At 40.3% G+C, this 18854-nt stretch overlaps 3 protein-coding genes across 3 annotated transcripts; 2 read left to right on the top strand and 1 right to left on the bottom strand.

Moving 5' to 3' along the window:
- Positions 1-1265: 1265 nt before the first annotated feature.
- On the top strand, positions 1266-6130 carry LOC141791768 (F-box only protein 39-like). Its single transcript, XM_074672415.1, has 6 exons — positions 1266-1666; positions 1997-2168; positions 2965-3267; positions 4718-4945; positions 5702-5878; positions 5961-6130. The coding sequence occupies exons 1-6, from the start codon at positions 1266-1268 to the stop codon at positions 6081-6083; spliced, it is 1404 nt and encodes a 467-aa protein (XP_074528516.1). The 3' UTR covers positions 6084-6130.
- An 816-nt stretch (positions 6131-6946) lies between these two features.
- slc25a1a (solute carrier family 25 member 1a) lies at positions 6947-11403 on the top strand. Its single transcript, XM_074673154.1, has 9 exons — positions 6947-7313; positions 7772-7879; positions 7983-8082; positions 8537-8675; positions 8764-8848; positions 8936-9040; positions 9145-9260; positions 9345-9418; positions 9511-11403. Exons 1-9 carry the CDS (start codon positions 7067-7069, stop codon positions 9623-9625), a joined length of 1089 nt encoding a protein of 362 aa, XP_074529255.1. The 5' UTR covers positions 6947-7066; the 3' UTR covers positions 9626-11403.
- Positions 11404-12461: 1058 nt separating this feature from the next.
- Positions 12462-17016, bottom strand: nle1 (notchless homolog 1 (Drosophila)). Its single transcript, XM_074672169.1, has 13 exons — positions 16848-17016; positions 16278-16449; positions 15905-16125; positions 15663-15742; positions 15501-15577; positions 15310-15407; positions 14515-14707; positions 14190-14325; positions 14016-14062; positions 13723-13925; positions 13452-13611; positions 13302-13372; positions 12462-13208 (listed from the first exon to the last, which is right to left on the bottom strand). The coding sequence occupies exons 2-13, from the start codon at positions 16413-16415 to the stop codon at positions 13196-13198; spliced, it is 1437 nt and encodes a 478-aa protein (XP_074528270.1). The 5' UTR covers positions 16416-16449; positions 16848-17016; the 3' UTR covers positions 12462-13195.
- Between the last annotated feature and the right edge of the window lie 1838 nt (positions 17017-18854).

The raw sequence follows: 18854 nt of genomic DNA, 5'->3' as shown, positions 1-18854 counted from the left end.
AAACAAAAGAGAAAACAAAAAACAAAACAAGTAGGCCTATGTGGTTATATTGATACATATTCTAAATATTCTTAGATATTCTAAAATGATAATGTGATCATCTAAATATGAGATGTGTGACATTTATCTTTGGTCTTCCTTTTGCTCCATTTACCCTCAAATGTCTCTGACTTTGTTGCTAAGTTACAAATTATTTAAAGCCCCCATAAGGAACCTTATCTGATGCCACCCCTGAGAACAAAGCAGTACCTTTTATCTCTTTGCTGATCATGCTCTGTGGATGTTTCATAGCAAAAGAAAATAACAACAACATCAAAAGTAAGGTGCTTTATGATCTTAGGAACTTCATACCCAGTAACTTTTAAGGAACTATGGGCTTTACAACAGCAGGAACCCAGGTCTTATTTCTGGGGTAGAAATTTCCAGAGGTTTGGCCGGGTCTGGTGTTCTTTTGAAGTGGGCTCTGATAAGAGAATCAACTAAAACCAACAAAAAACTCCTCAACCAAAGAAATGTCTTAATTTTTCCAATCAACTTTCAGCTCTTATTGAAAAACAACTTTCTGGTTGAGAAAAACTTTTCAGACACTTTTTATGTCTGCGTTCACTTAGTTTCATTGAGCAACTATTGCATCTGTTGTCACCATGATGATAAAAAGTTTCTTTATTATGAATCACTTCTTCAATACTCTGTATCTTTATGTATTTATTTTGGGTTTATTCTTTGTTTTCTTTTTTGTCTCCCTCTGGCTTCATGAGACACTTCAGACATCCACAGCATGACTTGTGTTTATGTGAAGAGAAGAGGAACATTGTTTCTTTACAAATAATAAAGCCTTCTGTATCCAGACCCCTAAAATCTGCACAAGGGAACCTTCTTATGAGACAGCACAAGTATGTTTGATGGTGAAGTAAAGCTAATCGTTTCATTTGAAAGAAGCGATAGTAGTGAATGAAAGCAGAGTTATGATCTGAATGGAATGTGTCCTGCGATGTCAAAGCAGATCTCTCTGGGGTCAAAAGAAAACATATGCTGACCCTCTTTAAATCAAATCAAATCAAATCAAATCGAATCAAATCAAATCAAATCAAATCAAATCAAATCAAATCAAATCAAATCAAATCAAATCATTAATTCTGCAGGTTGAACCAGTGATAGTGAGATTTCACAAACAAAAATGGATAACAAGTTTAAATTCAAATTCAAAATAATCTTTTTCTGACATGATTTTTTTTATAATGATATGATGTGATATATACAATATTATGGATAAGAAGTCTAAGCGACTTAAACATGTCAGAAAAAAGAAGACTGAGGATCAGCCTGATACCTCAGAGACTGCAGAAGATTGGGGGTCACTTCCTGAGGTGTGCCTTCTCCACATCTTTGGGTTTCTGGAGGACAAAGATCGCAGGAGTGCAGACCTCACCTGTCGTCACTGGCACAGTGTCATGCGCTCTCCATCTCTCTGGCGCTCTCGCTCTTTCCTCTTCACTGGTCATCGTACCATATACAAGCTCTCTGAGTGCTGCTCTGCAGTGGCCTATGCCAAGAGTTTGGGACGCTATCTGTGGACAATGGAGGTGTTTGTAAAACTTCCACGCAAGTCCACTGTAACCAGGCGGATCGAGGAGGCCGTGAGCGCGCTGTTGTCTGAGCTAACAAGGTAAACACGTTTTCTGTAAGGGCCTTTTTAGGCATACGTTTCATTTGAAAACTAAGCACCCACATCAACCTTGCTGTTCTGTGCCCACCTTAATACTTTTATTTAATTAAATGGCGCCTTCTCAATGTAATCATCACGCTGACCTGCGGTTTGTTGCTTTATTTTCTTTACAACTCGCACAGTGTGTGCTACCTGCCCCATGGCAAAACTCAACAACGTTTTTCTTCCTGTTTCACTTGAACATGTGACCTGTAAAGTCCAACACATGACACTTCCCTTTGAGCTACAACTGGAAATCCTCCCCCCAAACTAAACTTTTCCTCCACACAGAGTGGGGGCCCTGGTCCGCTCCATCTCCGTCTTAATGCTGGAACTGGACCAGCCCCCTTGGACCTCAAGCCTCAGAGCCTCCCTGGTGAGCAGCTTGATAGCCTTCTTTCAGATAGGGGGCTCAAGACTTACCTCTGTTAATCTATATGGGATGAGAAACAACCTGGCTCATGTGAGTACAACAATACTTTCAAAACAACATATCATCCAACATATCACAGGACATTCACAATAGAACAGGCAATAATAACCAGCCAGATGGGTCAGATCTCTATGAAGAGCTGCTAAAATAATCAGTGTCACTAACTGTACCAGCTCTTTGCAGAAGAGTTCTCTTCACTGAACACTGACAGTGATGCTGGCTTATTTATTGTCTGCAGTGTATGAAATTCTGAAAAAAACGCCTACTGAAAAAAAAAATAGCTACAGGAAATGTCAGGATGCAAAATCTCTTATCTGCTATAACATATCTGCTGATAAACTACTGATGATGTGTTAAAAGAAGGTGTTTGCATAAGCCTTGGTTTCTGTCAGCTAAAGAGGCCTAAGTTTATCATGCCTCCGAATGTAAAGTTTTGGGGTCTGGAGTAGGACAATGCATTACGGGCCAAAAAAGTATGAATAAACTTAAATAGTTAGTAACCAACTTTTTACGACAGAACTGAACAAAAAAGGTTTGAATCTGCAGAGACATTTTTCATTTCTATCCCATGCTTGGCTTATTAAAAAAAGACATCAATTCTACCTAAGAAAAAAATTATTTGGAGTTTAACTAAAAAAAAAAAAATCTATATTCTGATTCCTGATCCAACTGTGGCTCTGGAGCAGGTTAATCAACTGATCTGAAGCTCAGATGTTTGATTTACATTTTTTTAATCCCTCATGATGAAGTGTCATTGTATTGTAAAGCAACATTGAAAAAAATGGAATATGTTATGAAAGTTATCAAGTTTCCTTTTTTAAATTAGGGTCTGGCTGTGCTGTCAGCTCTGGACCATGCTCAGAAGCATTCCTCTCCCTGGGGCTCGATCTCAAATTTGGACTTGAGGGGATTCTTTTCAAGCTCAGTGGATGTCAGTGCGAACCCCCAAGTGCCCAGCATCCTGGGCCAACTCAGGAGCATCACCAGCCTGCACCTAAACTATTCCTATCTGTCAGATGAGCTGCTAACAGCTCTGCAGCATGTACCTCAAGCACAGGGAGTCAGTGGAGATGGGAAGCCACTGCAGTGGCTCTACCTGGATTGCTGTTCTGAAGGGCACCATCAACAGGTAAGCAAGAAAATAACGACTATTTCCTGCATTGCTGTGGGAGATACAACAGTCATTGGCAGAGTGTATTACCTGAACAAGAAATGCATAGCATCATTCACCATCACCACATAGCTCCTATTTTCATGCATCAGCACACTCAAATGCAACAATGTCAGACTGTACTGCTCCCAATTATGATACACCAGATTTGATAACCAAATAGTGTTGTTGTAGGGTGTTAGTGAAAGGTAAAACTATTGTAAGAATTTTTTTTTTAAAAAAACAACCTGTTTTAGCCAACAGTTATTAGGTAGGAAGTGTGTAAAGAACAATTCCTTGCTAGTTTTACCATATCAAAAACAACACACTGTGCTTGCAACACTGATTGGTCTGTATATAGCTTGTCACTTGGTGTTGAAAAGGCTGCTTCTACTTAAACGAACCAAGTAAATTGGAAAACGTTGCTAATACACTGCAAGTCAAAGTTGTGATACAGTTTGTGTTAATCAAGTCTACTTTTTGCTGAGTTTTTGGATAGTAGTTTTAAACGGTGATGGTGATGTTAGTGTAAGTGGAGTTTGGCAATTTCTTCCTATAATTATTGGACAAGTTACTTTATGATAACATTGGTTTGCTGATTTTTTAAGATACTATAAGAAACAATTTAGGTAATGCCAGCTAGGAATTGTCTGAATGCAAACACAGGCAGTAGTCTGATGGTACACGACAAGCCTTGCTAATTTTACCTTTAAAGATGCTATGAGGAGCCTTTAGCTTGGGCTGTATCACTCTCCCGTTTAGCTTTCTTCAGCTCTTATATCCCTTTTCTGTCCACAGTTAGGCTCCTGTGTCCACCATCACTACAAAATTAATCACAGAAATTGTTTACAGCAGAGAAAAATACAGATATCTCCTCTCACTACTAAACTTTGTCAGCTGGAGTGGTGTTGTCATAGAGACCTAGAGGTGCCATAAATTAATCCGGTCCAGCTCGACCCAAATAGGAAGCTAAGAAGTATCCATTTAAAATAACCTGTAACCAGCAATATTGGTGCTGATATTCTCATTTTAAAGTGTGGATTGTAATCAGGCATATTTTAAGAAGAGAGACTTTTTCAAGATCACTCCTCACAGCCCCTTTAACCAGGAAGTAAATGAATGCTGGAAATATGGTTTGATAGGGTTAGGGGTTAGGTAAAGTGTTATTTTAAGTTATAAATGAGTCTGGACAAATAAGGTTAACCATACTCTGACTTTAGTCAAACAATTAAACAAAATGCTTTTACATAAATACACTTCAATATCTCAACAAATAGTCACTATGAACTTTAGCTTCAGTGGCTAAACCACTCCAATAAATAAGTAAATAAATAAATTCAAAAGATTTAAGATTTTTTAGTTTCGGAAAACACATACACCTGCTGACTCTGGTTGGCGTATCACTTCAATCTGTTTCATCTCCTTTTAGAAGCTGGTGTCTGGCAGCTCCTGGAGAGCTTTGGTGTCGACCTGTCCAGAGTTGAAGGTCAGGCTTAAATTGCACCAAATCACCGACACTAACTGGCTCACGCGGATCCTGTTGCCTCAGATTCCCATGACAGAATTCCTGATAACAGCTTTCACCTCCTCTCCTGGTGGCTGGAATGCAAGACCTCTCCTGCAGGACCTGCTGCCTCAGTACAGACACAGTCTGCAGGTGGGATTGCAAAAGAAACAGCAATGAATGAATGAAATTCTCTTGAAAACTATTCACTAAGATATGAAAACATTTTATGGTCACAGCTCATTAGTGACTATGCTGAATACAAGCATGTTAGCTTTGTTACTATAGTTAGCATCATACCATGTTCAGGTGAGCGTTGCAGTTCTGCTGAGCCTAAATACACTTAACTCCGAAATCATAACAAAATAAGGTGGTTCCACCAAACCAAAGGCAGCTGAACACATTTTTTAAAAATGGAAGTAAATGACATGAAAAGGGCTGTTTTCCACAACTTCTGAAGCTTTACTTCCAAATCTCAAGAGGAGTACACATTTTCTTTGATTTAGTGGCCCGATTTTGGGTGTTTGTGTAGTGAGTAAGCATTTGCACAGAAAGCCTGTGTGCCTCATAAACTGTTGTGATTTTGCTTCGGTGGTCTAGTGCTTTAGGCTAGATCCAGACATGCTAGCAGCTCTTTCATTGGTTGTAAAACCCAACAATCAATACTTTTCATTAGTATTTTTCACAATCATACATACAATCTGACTGGTCTCTCTCCTCCCTCCATGATCAGACAACTTTCAGGCAGCCAATCATGAGGCACTCATAACATCACCGCCCTGCAAAGATAATTTGATAAGACAGCTGGAGACAGTAGATCTTCCACATAGCCTGGATTTGTGATGATTTTACAGCAATACCCACTGTGTCAGTGTGTTGTGGCTAACTTTTGTCTTATTCTGCTCATAGCGTTTAGACCTGTACCTGAATGACCATGATGAATCAGTCAATGAGCAGCTGCTGGAGCTGGTCATGCAGTGTGAGCATCTACAGGAGCTGACAGTCTGGGCACACTTGCACATTCCCACCGTGGAAAAGCTCCTGAACATCAGACTGAAAAAAAGGGTCTTACTTAACAAGATCACAGTAAGAACAATTGAGCAACACACCCTGTGAATAGAGTTTGGACTGTTTATTTAGGAATAATGCTCATTTTGATGTCTTCCAGATGAAAATCCTCTCCAGGATTCGTGACATCGGGGAGCTAGAAGAACAGCTTGAGCAAGTAACATCTTCCTTTCAGCTCCCCCCTGAACTAGAACTTAATGCCACAGTTCACCCTTTTGGATGACCTCATGCATGATCTAATGCAAAGGTGCTTGTGGAAAACCCACAAAAATAAAGACATCAAGCATAACATGCCGTTTGTTTTTGAAAACTAATGAACCTGATGAATAATACATATCAATATAAAATTTATTTTAATCTTGCTTTGACACAGACAGTGTGTGTGTCTGTTTGCGTGTGTCGGTCTCAAAAAGGGTGAGGGGCTGTGGGCAGAAACATTGACCTAGTTTCATTGTAAAGGGTGATCCAGGGAGGCAGTGTGTTTATGTGTGAGTGTGTTTGCTCTGGCATGACAGGAGAACTATTTAAGGCTTCAAGGATTAAGAGGCAACAGTGATAAAGCAAACACTCAAAAGTGTGGCACATGACACACAGTTACTTACTGTTTCTTCCTGTTATAACTTTTTTAAATTCCTCTTAGTTCCTTCTTTAAAGAATCGTTTTAAGCTTGTGATTTATGCATAGTTACATCATATTTCACACCCATAGTGAAATAAAAACACCTAAACAATAGTTAGAAACTTATCTTGAGGGGCAAGTTGTACTTCGGCATAAAAGTCCTGATTTTTGTCTCATGATGTTTATCCCCACCTAATAACAAATGAAATTTGTTACCACACATCTATGTGATAAGTAGACCATAAGAGCAATCTGGTTAGAAAAGGTTTTATTGAGTTGGGTTAAAATAGGTGGTACTGTTGTGGATTATCATAGAAGCTGACAGCCTAGAAATTAGCCTTTGCACATCCACAAAACATCCTCCTCCCTGCTATTGGTCCAGAACAGTCATGTCTGGTCACGTGAGATGAGTAATAGCATTAGGCAGCGCGCGGAGCCAATCGCCTGCTCCATCACCTGACCGCTATTTGAATATTGATGCTCTCACTGCCACCACACTGACCCTCCTCCTCTCTGTGTTGTTGATGTGTGTGTGTCATTGTCTGGCTGGAATCATCAACTCAACAGCGACAGAGCCCGAAAAGCAAAATGTCTTCACTGCTGAAGCCGTTTTCGGTGTGTGAAGGCCCGTGTGAGAGCTCCAGTGTGAGAAGAGGATCATCGAGCTCTGCTCCCCATCAGCTGCCTTCATCTCGGTGTCTGGCTGCTGCTGCTGCCGCCTCGGGGCTGGGCTCTCTACCGGCTCACCAGCGGTCGTACGCTGCGCGGAGGAACCTGGCGGCGGCTGCAGTTGGTGGAAGGAAACTAACGCATCCTGGAAAAGCTATCCTAGCAGGTGGGTTGATCAACACAGTCTCCCCTCTGCAGATTCGTATTGCTTTTTTGCACTGCACTGGCTAATCTCAATCTGTCGCCCATTAAGGCTATCCACGCAGAACTGGGTCACTGAGCCAGCAGTAATGCTACAGCACAGCATGATGTAGTTGCATGCTGCATTTCGTGATTTCTTTGTATTATATTCATACAAACTAGATGTTTTATGAAATGGTTGAGGATGCATAGGGATGTATGCTTAATACAGACGAGAGTTGGAATTATATATGCTGTTTATCTCAGACCCTGCCCAGTAATCACTTCACATTTGCATTTCATTACAGCGCAGAGTATTGATCTAACATCCCCTGCTCCTCTCTAACCATAAAATGACTCCTGCTCTCAGAACATTCAAGAAGAGTTCTGCACAATGAGTCAACAAATCCTGACTGCCCTGTTTCTTTCCTCCCTCTCCCTCAGGTGGCATCGCTGGAGGAATCGAGATCTGCATCACCTTCCCAACAGAGTACGTCAAGACCCAGCTGCAGCTGGACGAGAGAGCCAACCCACCGCGGTACAGAGGGATCGGTAGGATACTGGGACATAAATGACGGGCTGTTGGTTTGCATGCCAAGTCTCACTGCTGTGCTACTCAGCCTCTGATGCTCTGTGAATTTCTGTGCATCTGCAGGTGACTGTGTGAAGCTGACTGTGCAGGACCATGGGCTCAGAGGGTTGTATCGAGGCCTCAGCTCCCTGCTTTATGGATCAATACCCAAGTCTGCAGTGAGGTGACAGATCTCATAGACTATGCAGTAGCTAATACTCTTAAAATGTATTAAAAACAGACATCAACAGCATGTAGCTTCTGCAGACAAAAGCATAAATGTTTATTTCTTGCCCTAGTGAAAACGCAGGGGAATTTTGAGGGTCATTATTTTCATTTTTTTGCAATCTTCAGGCTTGTTTTTTAAAACATGAATTTATTTCTAAGTCATAACACATTCTTTTGTTAACCAACCAGTTTTTGACCAATTGATTATTTCAGGTATGTTAATTTTATTTCTGCTGCAAACCACTTGTGGGTACAAGTTGGAGTGTTTTTCTGGTCCTGCCATGAAGTCTGTTGCCTGGAGTTTTAAAAAATCTTATTTTAAGAATAAATAAGGAATCCTTCACAGTAATGTATCCCTACTGTTGTCTCTGTTGACAATTTTTTTCCTACCTTTCTCCTGTCTCTTGCAGGTTTGGTACATTTGAAATGCTCAGCAATCCAATGCGAGATGCAACGGGTCGATTAGACAACACACGAAGCCTCCTGTGTGGTTTAGTAGCTGGTATCGCAGAGGCCATTGTGGTTGTGTGCCCAATGGAAACACTAAAGGTCTGTAGATAATAATACACAATTATTTTACTGTTTTCATGATCTGAATAAACGGACTAATGAAGTGAGCCTCCCTTTTGTCCTGAAGGTGAAGCTGATCCATGACCAGTGTTCCCTGAGACCTCGTTATAGAGGATTCTTCCACGGTGTTAGTGAGATTATCAGAGAACAGGGTAAGAGAGCATTAAGGAACAACATGGTAGTATCAGTTCTTATTTCATCATTTGTGCTCTATATTGAATTCTGTTTGACTCTTTTAGGAGTGAGGGGGACGTATCAAGGTCTGACAGCGACTGTACTTAAACAAGGGACCAATCAGGCCATCCGATTCTATGTGATGAATTTGCTGCGTAATTGGTACAAAGGTGAGAAGGTGTACTCATTTTGAAACAAAACCCAGTATTACTTTGATGAACTTAATCCAGGATCATAATATTTTTTTATCCAACTGTTCAATTTGACCTCTAAGGTGATGACCCCAGAAAAGAAATGCACCCTATTGTCACTGCTATGTTTGGGGCAACAGCGGGAGCTGCTAGTGTCTTTGGAAATACACCTCTGGATGTGGTAAAGACACGGATGCAGGTATGACACACAACCTAATGGTCTGATTACCCTCCTCAGGTCAGATCAGTTAAAAAAAAAGGCTTTTTTACATTTTTTTTGCAGGGTTTGGAGGCCCACCGCTACAAAAACACAGTGGATTGCGCTTTCCAGATCTTGAAGCAAGAAGGACCACAGGCGTGAGTTACCCTGACCTTACTCCTGATGCATTCTGGTTGTTGTGGTTTTTATTAGACTTTTTCAACATGAATGTTTCTTCTTCATCTTGCAGGTTCTACAAAGGAACTGTTCCCAGGCTAGGTCGGGTGTGTTTGGATGTGGCCATAGTTTTCGTCATCTATGAGGAGGTGGTCAAGCTCCTAAACAATGTTTGGAAGACTCAGTAAGCAGGGGGACAGAGAGAAGCACAGACCAGTGCCTCATGCTACGCACAACTCAACACCTCTGTTCTACTTTGCACTGGTTCTCTGTTTTGCCCTGAGCAGATGATACGTCATCTTTCCCAGTTCGAACATACAAATCATTGATTTGAAGGACCTACCCCAAACACAGGGATAGAAATGGCAGGGAGATTAGCTCTGAAAGGTTTTTGATTCTGTGTAGAGAAAAAGAAGAAGGAAAATGAAGCGTGGGAATGTGTCATTTTGAGCGTCTGACCAAACTTTGAGACTCGATTGTTAGTCTTTGGACCACAAAATTTAAAGTAACCAGAAAGGAGCACAAATTGATTTCCAAAGTTCAGGATTAGACAGAGAGGCGAACAAAGGTTAAAAGAGGGATATTACGTATATCTGGTGTTGTAGCTTTTATGACTGTTGTTACTATACCTGTTGTAGAGTGAACACTTAGTACCAAACCATAAATGTGTCTTGAGTCACAGAGAACTTGGCATGACTCATACATGATGCAGAGCATTCAACAGACGATGTTAACAGGCTGCAGTGCTTAAACATGTTAGCGTTGTAATTACATGACTGTGTTTGTGGCCCCATCAAACATATACATAAACAGTGTTTAAACACTGTGTTGTACTAATGGGCTTTGGATAGCTTGCATTGTGCATTTGCATTTCTGTTGACAACAGAGCAAGGCTGCGTTTTGTACTATGTATCTTGATGTCACAGCTGTCCTGTTGCACGCTAACAAGGCTTTTTGAGGCTGCACACACTGGTCTGGGGTCTGTTCCTCTTCTGCCAATTATTAAAGAGATTATCCCATATAGAAATAGTTACAGTTACAATGCAAAGTTATGCACATATTTTAGGAAACCAAAACATATGTAGCACAATCTTCACATACAGTCTTATGATTAGGAGGAATGAGTGAGATATTTGATGCCATCGGGAGGAAGAAACACCAACATCATGCACCGTGGTGGAAACACATGCAGTTGAAGTTGTACAGCTGTATGTGAAGGCTTACTTAGGAATATTTGGGTAATGTAGATCCTTACAGCCTGACCCAGGTGATCAATTCACAGAAAACAATCTAACTTGTTTTACAAATTTCTGGTTGCTCCTTCAATCAATCATCCAACAGACTCCTTAAGGCAGATGTTTTGTCACTCTAACGGTTTTTTGTTGCTATTGTTTTTTTTTTTTTTACCTCTGATGTTTTTTGTATGCTTACCATGAAACATGTTATTTAGCTATCACTGATTGGACTCGTTTTTGTCAAATTTAGTGTTGTTAGGATATTACAAGGAGAGTTAATGTTTCAGAGATTTGATAAGTAATGATAGGAATAGGGCAAGGCTAGTTTTCTATAGACCGAGTGGCACCATGCAGCCTTGCACTGAAGCCTTTTACTCCTTTTTGCCAAACTACTGCAGAATCTCCAGTGTACTATCCCTAATATGAGAAAAACTTTATTACATTTTTTAAAGAGCTACTGTGTATTGTTTAGTCTCTTTTCCATCAACTATAGCAAATTTTTATTACTGTGTTGATGCTTTGCTGCTTTTCAGAAACAGACATCATGCGTACCTAACACAACATATCTGACACAAAGTCAAAGTGGATGTTAAGGAAGGCCGATAAAGGGTTTGTGTGTTCGAGTTCATGTTGGTACATCAGAAAGCTTTTTTCTGGAGTTACATGACCAGATGTGGCGACTGCTGATGAAACATGTAAACATAACATTGTTTCAATAAACCTGTGATTTATACATCTCATCTGTGTAAATCTGTTGGTGCTTGTTTTAACATCAGAGGAACTGTAAAAGATGTCTTTACAGGGCATTTGTGTGGGCAGGTGTTAAGGGGTAAACTGCGTTGGGATGAGGATTTATTTCTCCTCTATCAAATCACGTTAATGGCTCCAAACAGCTGCTTTACAACAACTGATTAGTTACATGTAAAGAGGGGATGTAAAAATAAAAAATACAATTTTTGGAGCTGTAAATCATGTAAGCCTGCTACAGGCAGTGTTGTGGCAGCTCACACAAAAAGTGAGAAAGCTCAAAGTTTAGTTCACCCCAATTAAAATGAACTACTTCATGTTCATAGTTAATTTTTGAACTCAGTTCATGGTCCAAAAAATAAGTAAGATCACATTCATTTTTTCCCTACAAGTTCCCCTTTTCAATAAAGCCATCTATGCTTTAATCCATATCCCTGGAGCGAATTCCCCAAATATATGAATACCTACATGCTGTCATAGCACAAACTATAGCAGAAAAAATGTAATTGTATTGTGTGAACTGTCAGCATCCCCCATCACCTGTCAGCAACTCTCCTCTTCTCTAGGCACCTATCGGCACCTCTCAGATTGTGAGCAGCCGCTCACTGCCCCAGGAGTGAAAATCCTTCATGTTCCCGTTCATGAGTTAAACCTGAGTGGTTCAGTTCACCTTTCATGAAAACATGAGCGTGTTCAAAGAACGGTGCACGATTTGACTTGTTCACGCACAACACTGGCTACAGGAATACTAGAGAGGCAAGCAAAAACAAACAAACCATAGAAACCAAGCACAACAAGCACAATACCCCCTCTTTTAAGGAATAATGGCTCTAAGAAATGTCAAGTCAAACTAACATTGCTTTTTGTATTGTTCAACTATTTAGAGTTTCGTACTAATTGCACAAAGAAGGTATAACGTCAGAACTGAGCCTTGAAAATGAGCAATGTATGAAAAGTTAAAAAAAAAATACTGTAAAGAAATACAGGAAGTACTCTATAATTTCTGATTATATGCATAGTCATCTACCCTGTAAATAAAAATGAATAAGCAACATCAACTGGATATTTATTCAGAGGAAATATTCACAGTTCCGGTTACATTTAGAGTAGCTCTGAGTTTGACAGTTCAGAGCTGACATTTGGCTGGAAAGCTCAGCAGGCTGTGGCGTTCTCCTATCACAGGACGGTGGAGATTAAAGGCTGAAGTTGCAGGGCAAGCGCGGTCAACACTGACATCACAGAGGAAAGGTATTAGCGCTCCCACCTGTTTCCTCCCCTAGAGCACCTGTCACCTACAGTCCACCATTCATTCACTAAGGCTTAAGGTGAACAAGAGGACGCACACGCTGCTGGTAAAACATCCTCCTGTGCTGATTCAGTTCTGTGCAGCTGGTTTGATTAATGAGAAATATCATGTGGTTGTTGGCTTAACAATTCTCAATTCCATGTACATGTATATAAAATGTCAGAGAGGGTATGACACTGCTGTTCAAACTAAAATACAAGTACTTAGTCACAGCCCATGTGTCGATAGATTTATGTACATGAATATTTTTATGTTCACATCCGAGTGGCCAACACTGCCCGACATCTGACAGCGGTTCAAACCTCAAGAGGTCAATGACACACGAACCAGACGTGAGTTTCTTGAACCAGTGTAGAATAGCTCACTCTGGGATTAGTTTCAGTCTCGCCACCTTTGCTCCAGCTGTCAGGCTTCTACGAGGTAGAAGGTTAACCATCTTCTGCAAAAGTTAGGTCAGATCAGAAACAAAGCTACCTCCTCCATCTGGAAAAAAACAAGGGGCAAAAGGGTTAGACAAATGAAAACACTGGTACAAAAGCTTTCCAATGTCTTTTTCCTTTTTTGTATCTCACTCACATTCTCAGACATTTGTCCTTCCCACCACTGACCACTCTTTGTCCATCGGGACTCCAGTCCACTGCATACACCTACAAACACAAGACACAAAGTTTTTTATACAAACAAACAAAAACATTTAAATATGAAGCAAAGCTGTTCTTCCCTTACCTCATCAGCGTGGCCCGGCAGGTCCATGTTCAGTTTTCCTGTCTTGATGTCCCAAACTTTAAGGGTGCTGTCACTGCTGCCACTGACCAGCAGCCTGCTGTCTGCAGACCACGCCACCTGATACACAGACCCCACATGTCCACGCAGAGACATCAGGTACCTTTGCATACAGGAAAAAGCAGACAGACACAAATGCAATAATTGTTTTCCTACTGCACCATCACCTGGATGACAACAGTATTACACTCATATCCTATGCAATATTTCTTACTTTCCAGTGCGACCATCCCAGATTTTGATAGATTTATCAAATGAGGCAGAGGCAAGGAGTCGTGTGTCAGGAGAGAAGAGCACCTCATTGACCAGAGCGCTGTGGCCAGTCATCCTGGCCAGAGGCTTCTTGTCTTCTGCTGGGTTCCACAGGAACAAAGTAAAATCATCTGAGCCGGACACCAAACGCTCTGGAGCCTGACCCTGCCGCAAAAATAATCTGGAGTCAAACGACTTATCCAAATGAAAAGTACAAGCTCTACAACGTCAGTACAGGCTTTTAACAGTACATACCCTGACTTTATTGTAGCGCTCTAAAGCTCTGTCCTTCAGATCTTCCACTAAGAAAGAAAAGTTTGTTGAAATTTTGGTATTTTGTAACCAACACCAGCAAGAAAGCATCATTTACACACAAAAAGGAGAGTTTCCTACTAACACACACACACAAAAGAAGTACATTATCCTTACATGATCCTGTGAGGTCCTGGGGGTTGATGGTGGCAGTTGCAGGTTCAAAAGCTCCAGTTCGTAGGACATAGTCTGTGCTTAGAGCCAGGGTGTTCACCCAGTGAGCGTGCCCCTGCAGAGTCCTGCATTGGACACCCTAGAGACACAAATAAACACAGAGGATGTTTTTCTTTTTGAGACCAGTCGACATAAAAGACTCAAAGTAAATAGTTCATATCTCTTCAAAAACAAATGGGAAAGAAAAGTGGAGGACTTGGGGTTTTTTGATTTGTCATCCCCCCTGTCTTCAGCTGATACAGTCTGTGTTGTTCAACACTTCACTCACATCTTTGGCCCTCCAGACTTTGACTGTTCTGTCTTGGGAGGATGTGTAGAGCAGTCCGTCTCCTCCCCACTTCACACAGGTGACTGACTGAGTGTGACCTGTTAGGATCTTCTCACAGCGGCCCAACACAGTGTCCCAGATTCGTAAACTGCCATCCTTGGAACTACTGGCCAAATACCGACACTCTGGATTACTGAAAGAGAGAATGGTGGATCAGAGAGACATTTCAACAGAGCAGACGTCTTCAAACAATGTCTACAATTCAAAATTAACTAAATAATCAACCCTATACATCCCTGCTAGTTCTAGAAAGAGCTTTAGGAATATATACACACTGTTGGTATATATATTTTACAGGTGGTATCAGACCTCGAACAATGTATAGTCCACTGCAAAATTTGATCTTAGGCTGTTGCAACTAAAGACAGGGGCATGGTCAATTCATTTTAACATCTTCAAAACAAGACTTGCAGCTGTATGGGAGGAATGTTTCACACTCTTAAGATGCACAAAACCTTTACTGCTGCAATGTAAAGATATTCCTGATGCAGTCAAACTGCACATTGCTTAAGATATAGTGCCCTTATATACAGTGTAAAGGCCAGGTTTTATCTGCATGCTTAAAACTATTGACCCCATGGACCACCCAGCTGTAGGTACTACGCCAAATTTACCCTGCTTTACCTGTACAGACGTTTATATCAAGATATCAGACCTGACTGAGTGGACATGGTTTTTAAATAATAGTGATTAAAGACAAAGCAGAAATAAGAAAGTGTTGAACTGATCTCTCACAGATGAAGAGGTTCCCAGCAGAGCCAAGTGATCCACTTGGTGTGACCAGTCAGAGTCTTCCCAATCTGTGCACCCGTCAGTGGATCCCACAGGCAAATCTACAGAAACAGACGCATAACAGTTTCAATGACGTGCTCACAGGACCCATCTTTAACCTTCAGATCAGACCTGAGTGAGAGATGTAAGTAAACCTGGCTGTTCTTGCACCCTGAGGCCAGTTTCTTGCCATCAGGTGACCAGGCGATGCTGAGTACCCAGTGTGTGTGCCCTGAAAAGGCATAAGGAATTGCCGATTAGTAATATTGACATGGCTACACAGAAGATTATGCTAGACTGTAGACATGCTTCTCTACCTCTGGCAGTGTGGTGAGGGGTCTCAGTCATCAAGTCCCAAAAACGCACTGTGGTGTCACCTGAACCGCTGGCCAGGTATCTGAAAACACACAATTACTTTTACAACTTGTCCAATCTTCTCAAGGTTGTGTCTTGTAATATTTATCAGAGTTAAATCTTCTCTAACTTTTGCATTATTTTATGTACTCATAGATATATCAGTGAAAAGGAAAGCAGTAGTCAGTATTGTGGGTTTACTTACTTGCCAGTTGGGCTAAAGGAAGTTGAGATGACAGCTTCTGTGTGCCCCTGTAGGGTGCTGGTGCAGCGAGACACAGCTCGGACCCTGAACACAGCTTGGGGTTGGTACACTACCGGTAGAACCTGTTCTGTCTCGACTCCCAGAGTCTTCACACACAATCCGAGACTGGACACAACCTCAGCTTCTCCACGCACAAAAAACGCCAGTGGCACTGGCTCTTCCTGGGAAAAAAACAACAAGGAAGGGGCATCACTTAACTACTTTAGATGCATGGTTAAAAGAGAAACTGAATCATGAATCAACTCTGTTCAAAATGTGCAGCCCAGTCACAAAAAGTCACATTTTGTTCTATTGTGTAATGTCAGCTTGTTACCTTCTGTAGCAGTGCATTGCAGACGAGCTGTAGTTTGTCTGGGGTGATATCCAGAGGAACGTCAAAAGGTGAACCCAGAACCTCGCCTTCCTCATTTTGGAACTGGATCAACAGCCGCTCCACGTCCTCAGTCGACATCGTGTGTTGATTCGGAATCCCAACTCAGTATTCCCTACAGACATGATGGTAAAATTATATTATGTGTATAGTGACAGCTCTTAATTTCATATCGGGGGCAAAGTTAGCTCAACAACTGAACTAAAGTGACAATTGACTCGTTTTCGTTTACGAGATCGGGTTAACACTCGACACAGTGTAAAGCAGTGTTCATCGTAATCACAACAAAAATTAGGATCAAACAGACAGTTTAGACTGTTCTATGAAGAGCCTGCATTGGGGCTAACCTGTGTCTTGTGAATGCGATGCTAGCTACCTCTGCTAAATGCTGCTAACCAACATTCGTAACACCCTTTCCTCTAGCAGTCATCTTACAACAGTAAACTATGTGGTGATAATACAGCCGAGTATGTGTCTTAAATTTGATTTGTATTAACATGCGGAAGAGCTCACTTTAAACGCTGTAGAGATGTGTCTGTACTCCCCACGTGCAAACCACCAAAGATCCTTTTACAGGGAGAGATACTCAAACAGGCGCATGTTAGCGAGCGCTTCGGCGCAATGAATTATGGGAAGGTAAATATGTTAAGAACTGTGTTTTTCCATGTTATTTTTGGGACCGTGGCTTTAATGCTGGGACTTTTTCAATGACTCAATTAATTACAGAAAAAAACGCGTGAAAAAAGTGGGCGCATTCAGGTTTTAAGTTGCTCTTCAGACAACACGGAACCTTTCTCAGTGCAGGAGATTTTAGCACACCGGTTATAGCGATGCACAAGGCCAACCCCAGAGCAAACAACTTGGCTGAAGCAGCGTCCCTTGGCCCGGTTGATTTAAAATGTAAGTTTAAAAATTAATTAGAAGTGTGTTAAAAACATAAAAACATTGTTAGCATCAGTTAATATACTGATATCGATGAATTGTTTCTTGCATGAAACAAAGAAGGGACTGTAAAAACACTACAAAAAAACAACAACAACAACAAAAAAAACATTCAAGTGACTCCAAAAAGAGGACCCCGAGCTGCAAAGTATACGGAGGGAGCAGGAGAATCCTGAAGTCCTCATGGCATGGCCAACAGTATCCAGATATCTGATTTATGGAAGTAAGTTTGAAGTAAGAAGTGGAAGTAAGTTTAAAGCATCTCTTTAGTTAATACATTTTCAGTGTGTAACTGGTCATGAAAGTTGTATTTACAAAAAGGTCCTCCAGACCTAGAATTTAGGAATTAAGCTTTGCAAATATTGCCTGCTTGAAAAGTATTAATGTTCCTTAAACTGCACCTTACATTCAAATTTATATTTGATTTTAAATAAACGTGTTTTTCTTTGTTTAAACTTGAGCTGATATTGTCTATTAATTGAGTCATCCACCAAAACCAATTTGATTGATAAAGGCTGCTTCTCCCATCCAATATTAATATGCCTTTAAAATGTGATTAATTTCAATTATTTAGTTACAAAGTTTCTAATTATTTCTTATTCAATGAGTCCCATCATTTGTTGTTGAATATCATTGTATAATATGTTTTGTTTGAATTTATATAATCTCTTTATCCATCTATCTATCTATCTATCTATCTATCTATCTATCTATCTATCTATCTATCTATCTATCTATCTATCTATCTATCTATCTATCTATCTATACATTAATATATATATATATATATATATATATATATATATATATATATATATATATATATATATATATATATATATATATATATTAACAGTCTATGGTTTTACAGTCAATATTACTCAATATCAGGGCTCAATACACCTTCAATTTAGTAAACAGTACACCTTCAATTTAGTATTTTGCTCAGAAATTACTACAACGCCCTGAAAAGCCATTACGTTTCTATACGAATTTTTTAGGAGTTGTAACTGTCTCCCTTTCAACCATCATCACTGGGTTTCTCCATGTAATCATACACAACGCAGTCACTGACTACAGACTGATGGTGACATTACACTTGTATCATTATAGTGTGTTGTGAGACTGAATCATTTTATTATATTATTTCTCATCAAGAGGGAATGCTGACTTACAGTTGTCTTGTACTCAGTTCTTTATCTGTGGTCTTTTTTTGACAAGTATCACCCATTATGGTTGAAATATGCTTTATTCACATTTTTTTAATCACTTAACTTTAACTTTCAAATGCAAACAGTTTTAGATCTACAGCATTTTTATGACACAAATATTCTGTTTTGGAAGTATACTCCATTTATTTCATACCAACCAGCAAACAGATATTGCTGCAACACATCCTTTGTACAAATTATGTTTTGCTGCTGTGATGTATAAGAATTCTTTTAATCATTATATCAATCAACACACATGCTAAATCACTTTATCATGCATATACCCAATACAGAGAATTTGACGTTTTGTTTGACTTTGACATCAACATTCATTTTCCAGTACAACTAGAAAGAAACCTGTTCTCCA

The sequence above is a fragment of the Halichoeres trimaculatus genome, unplaced genomic scaffold (genome assembly GCF_033239565.1).
Source record: "Halichoeres trimaculatus isolate MK-OKI-2021-1 unplaced genomic scaffold, fHalTri1.1 fHalTri1_scaffold_6, whole genome shotgun sequence".
NCBI lineage: Eukaryota > Metazoa > Chordata > Actinopteri > Labriformes > Labridae > Halichoeres > Halichoeres trimaculatus.
This window is presented reverse-complemented; position numbering and strand designations above follow the sequence as displayed.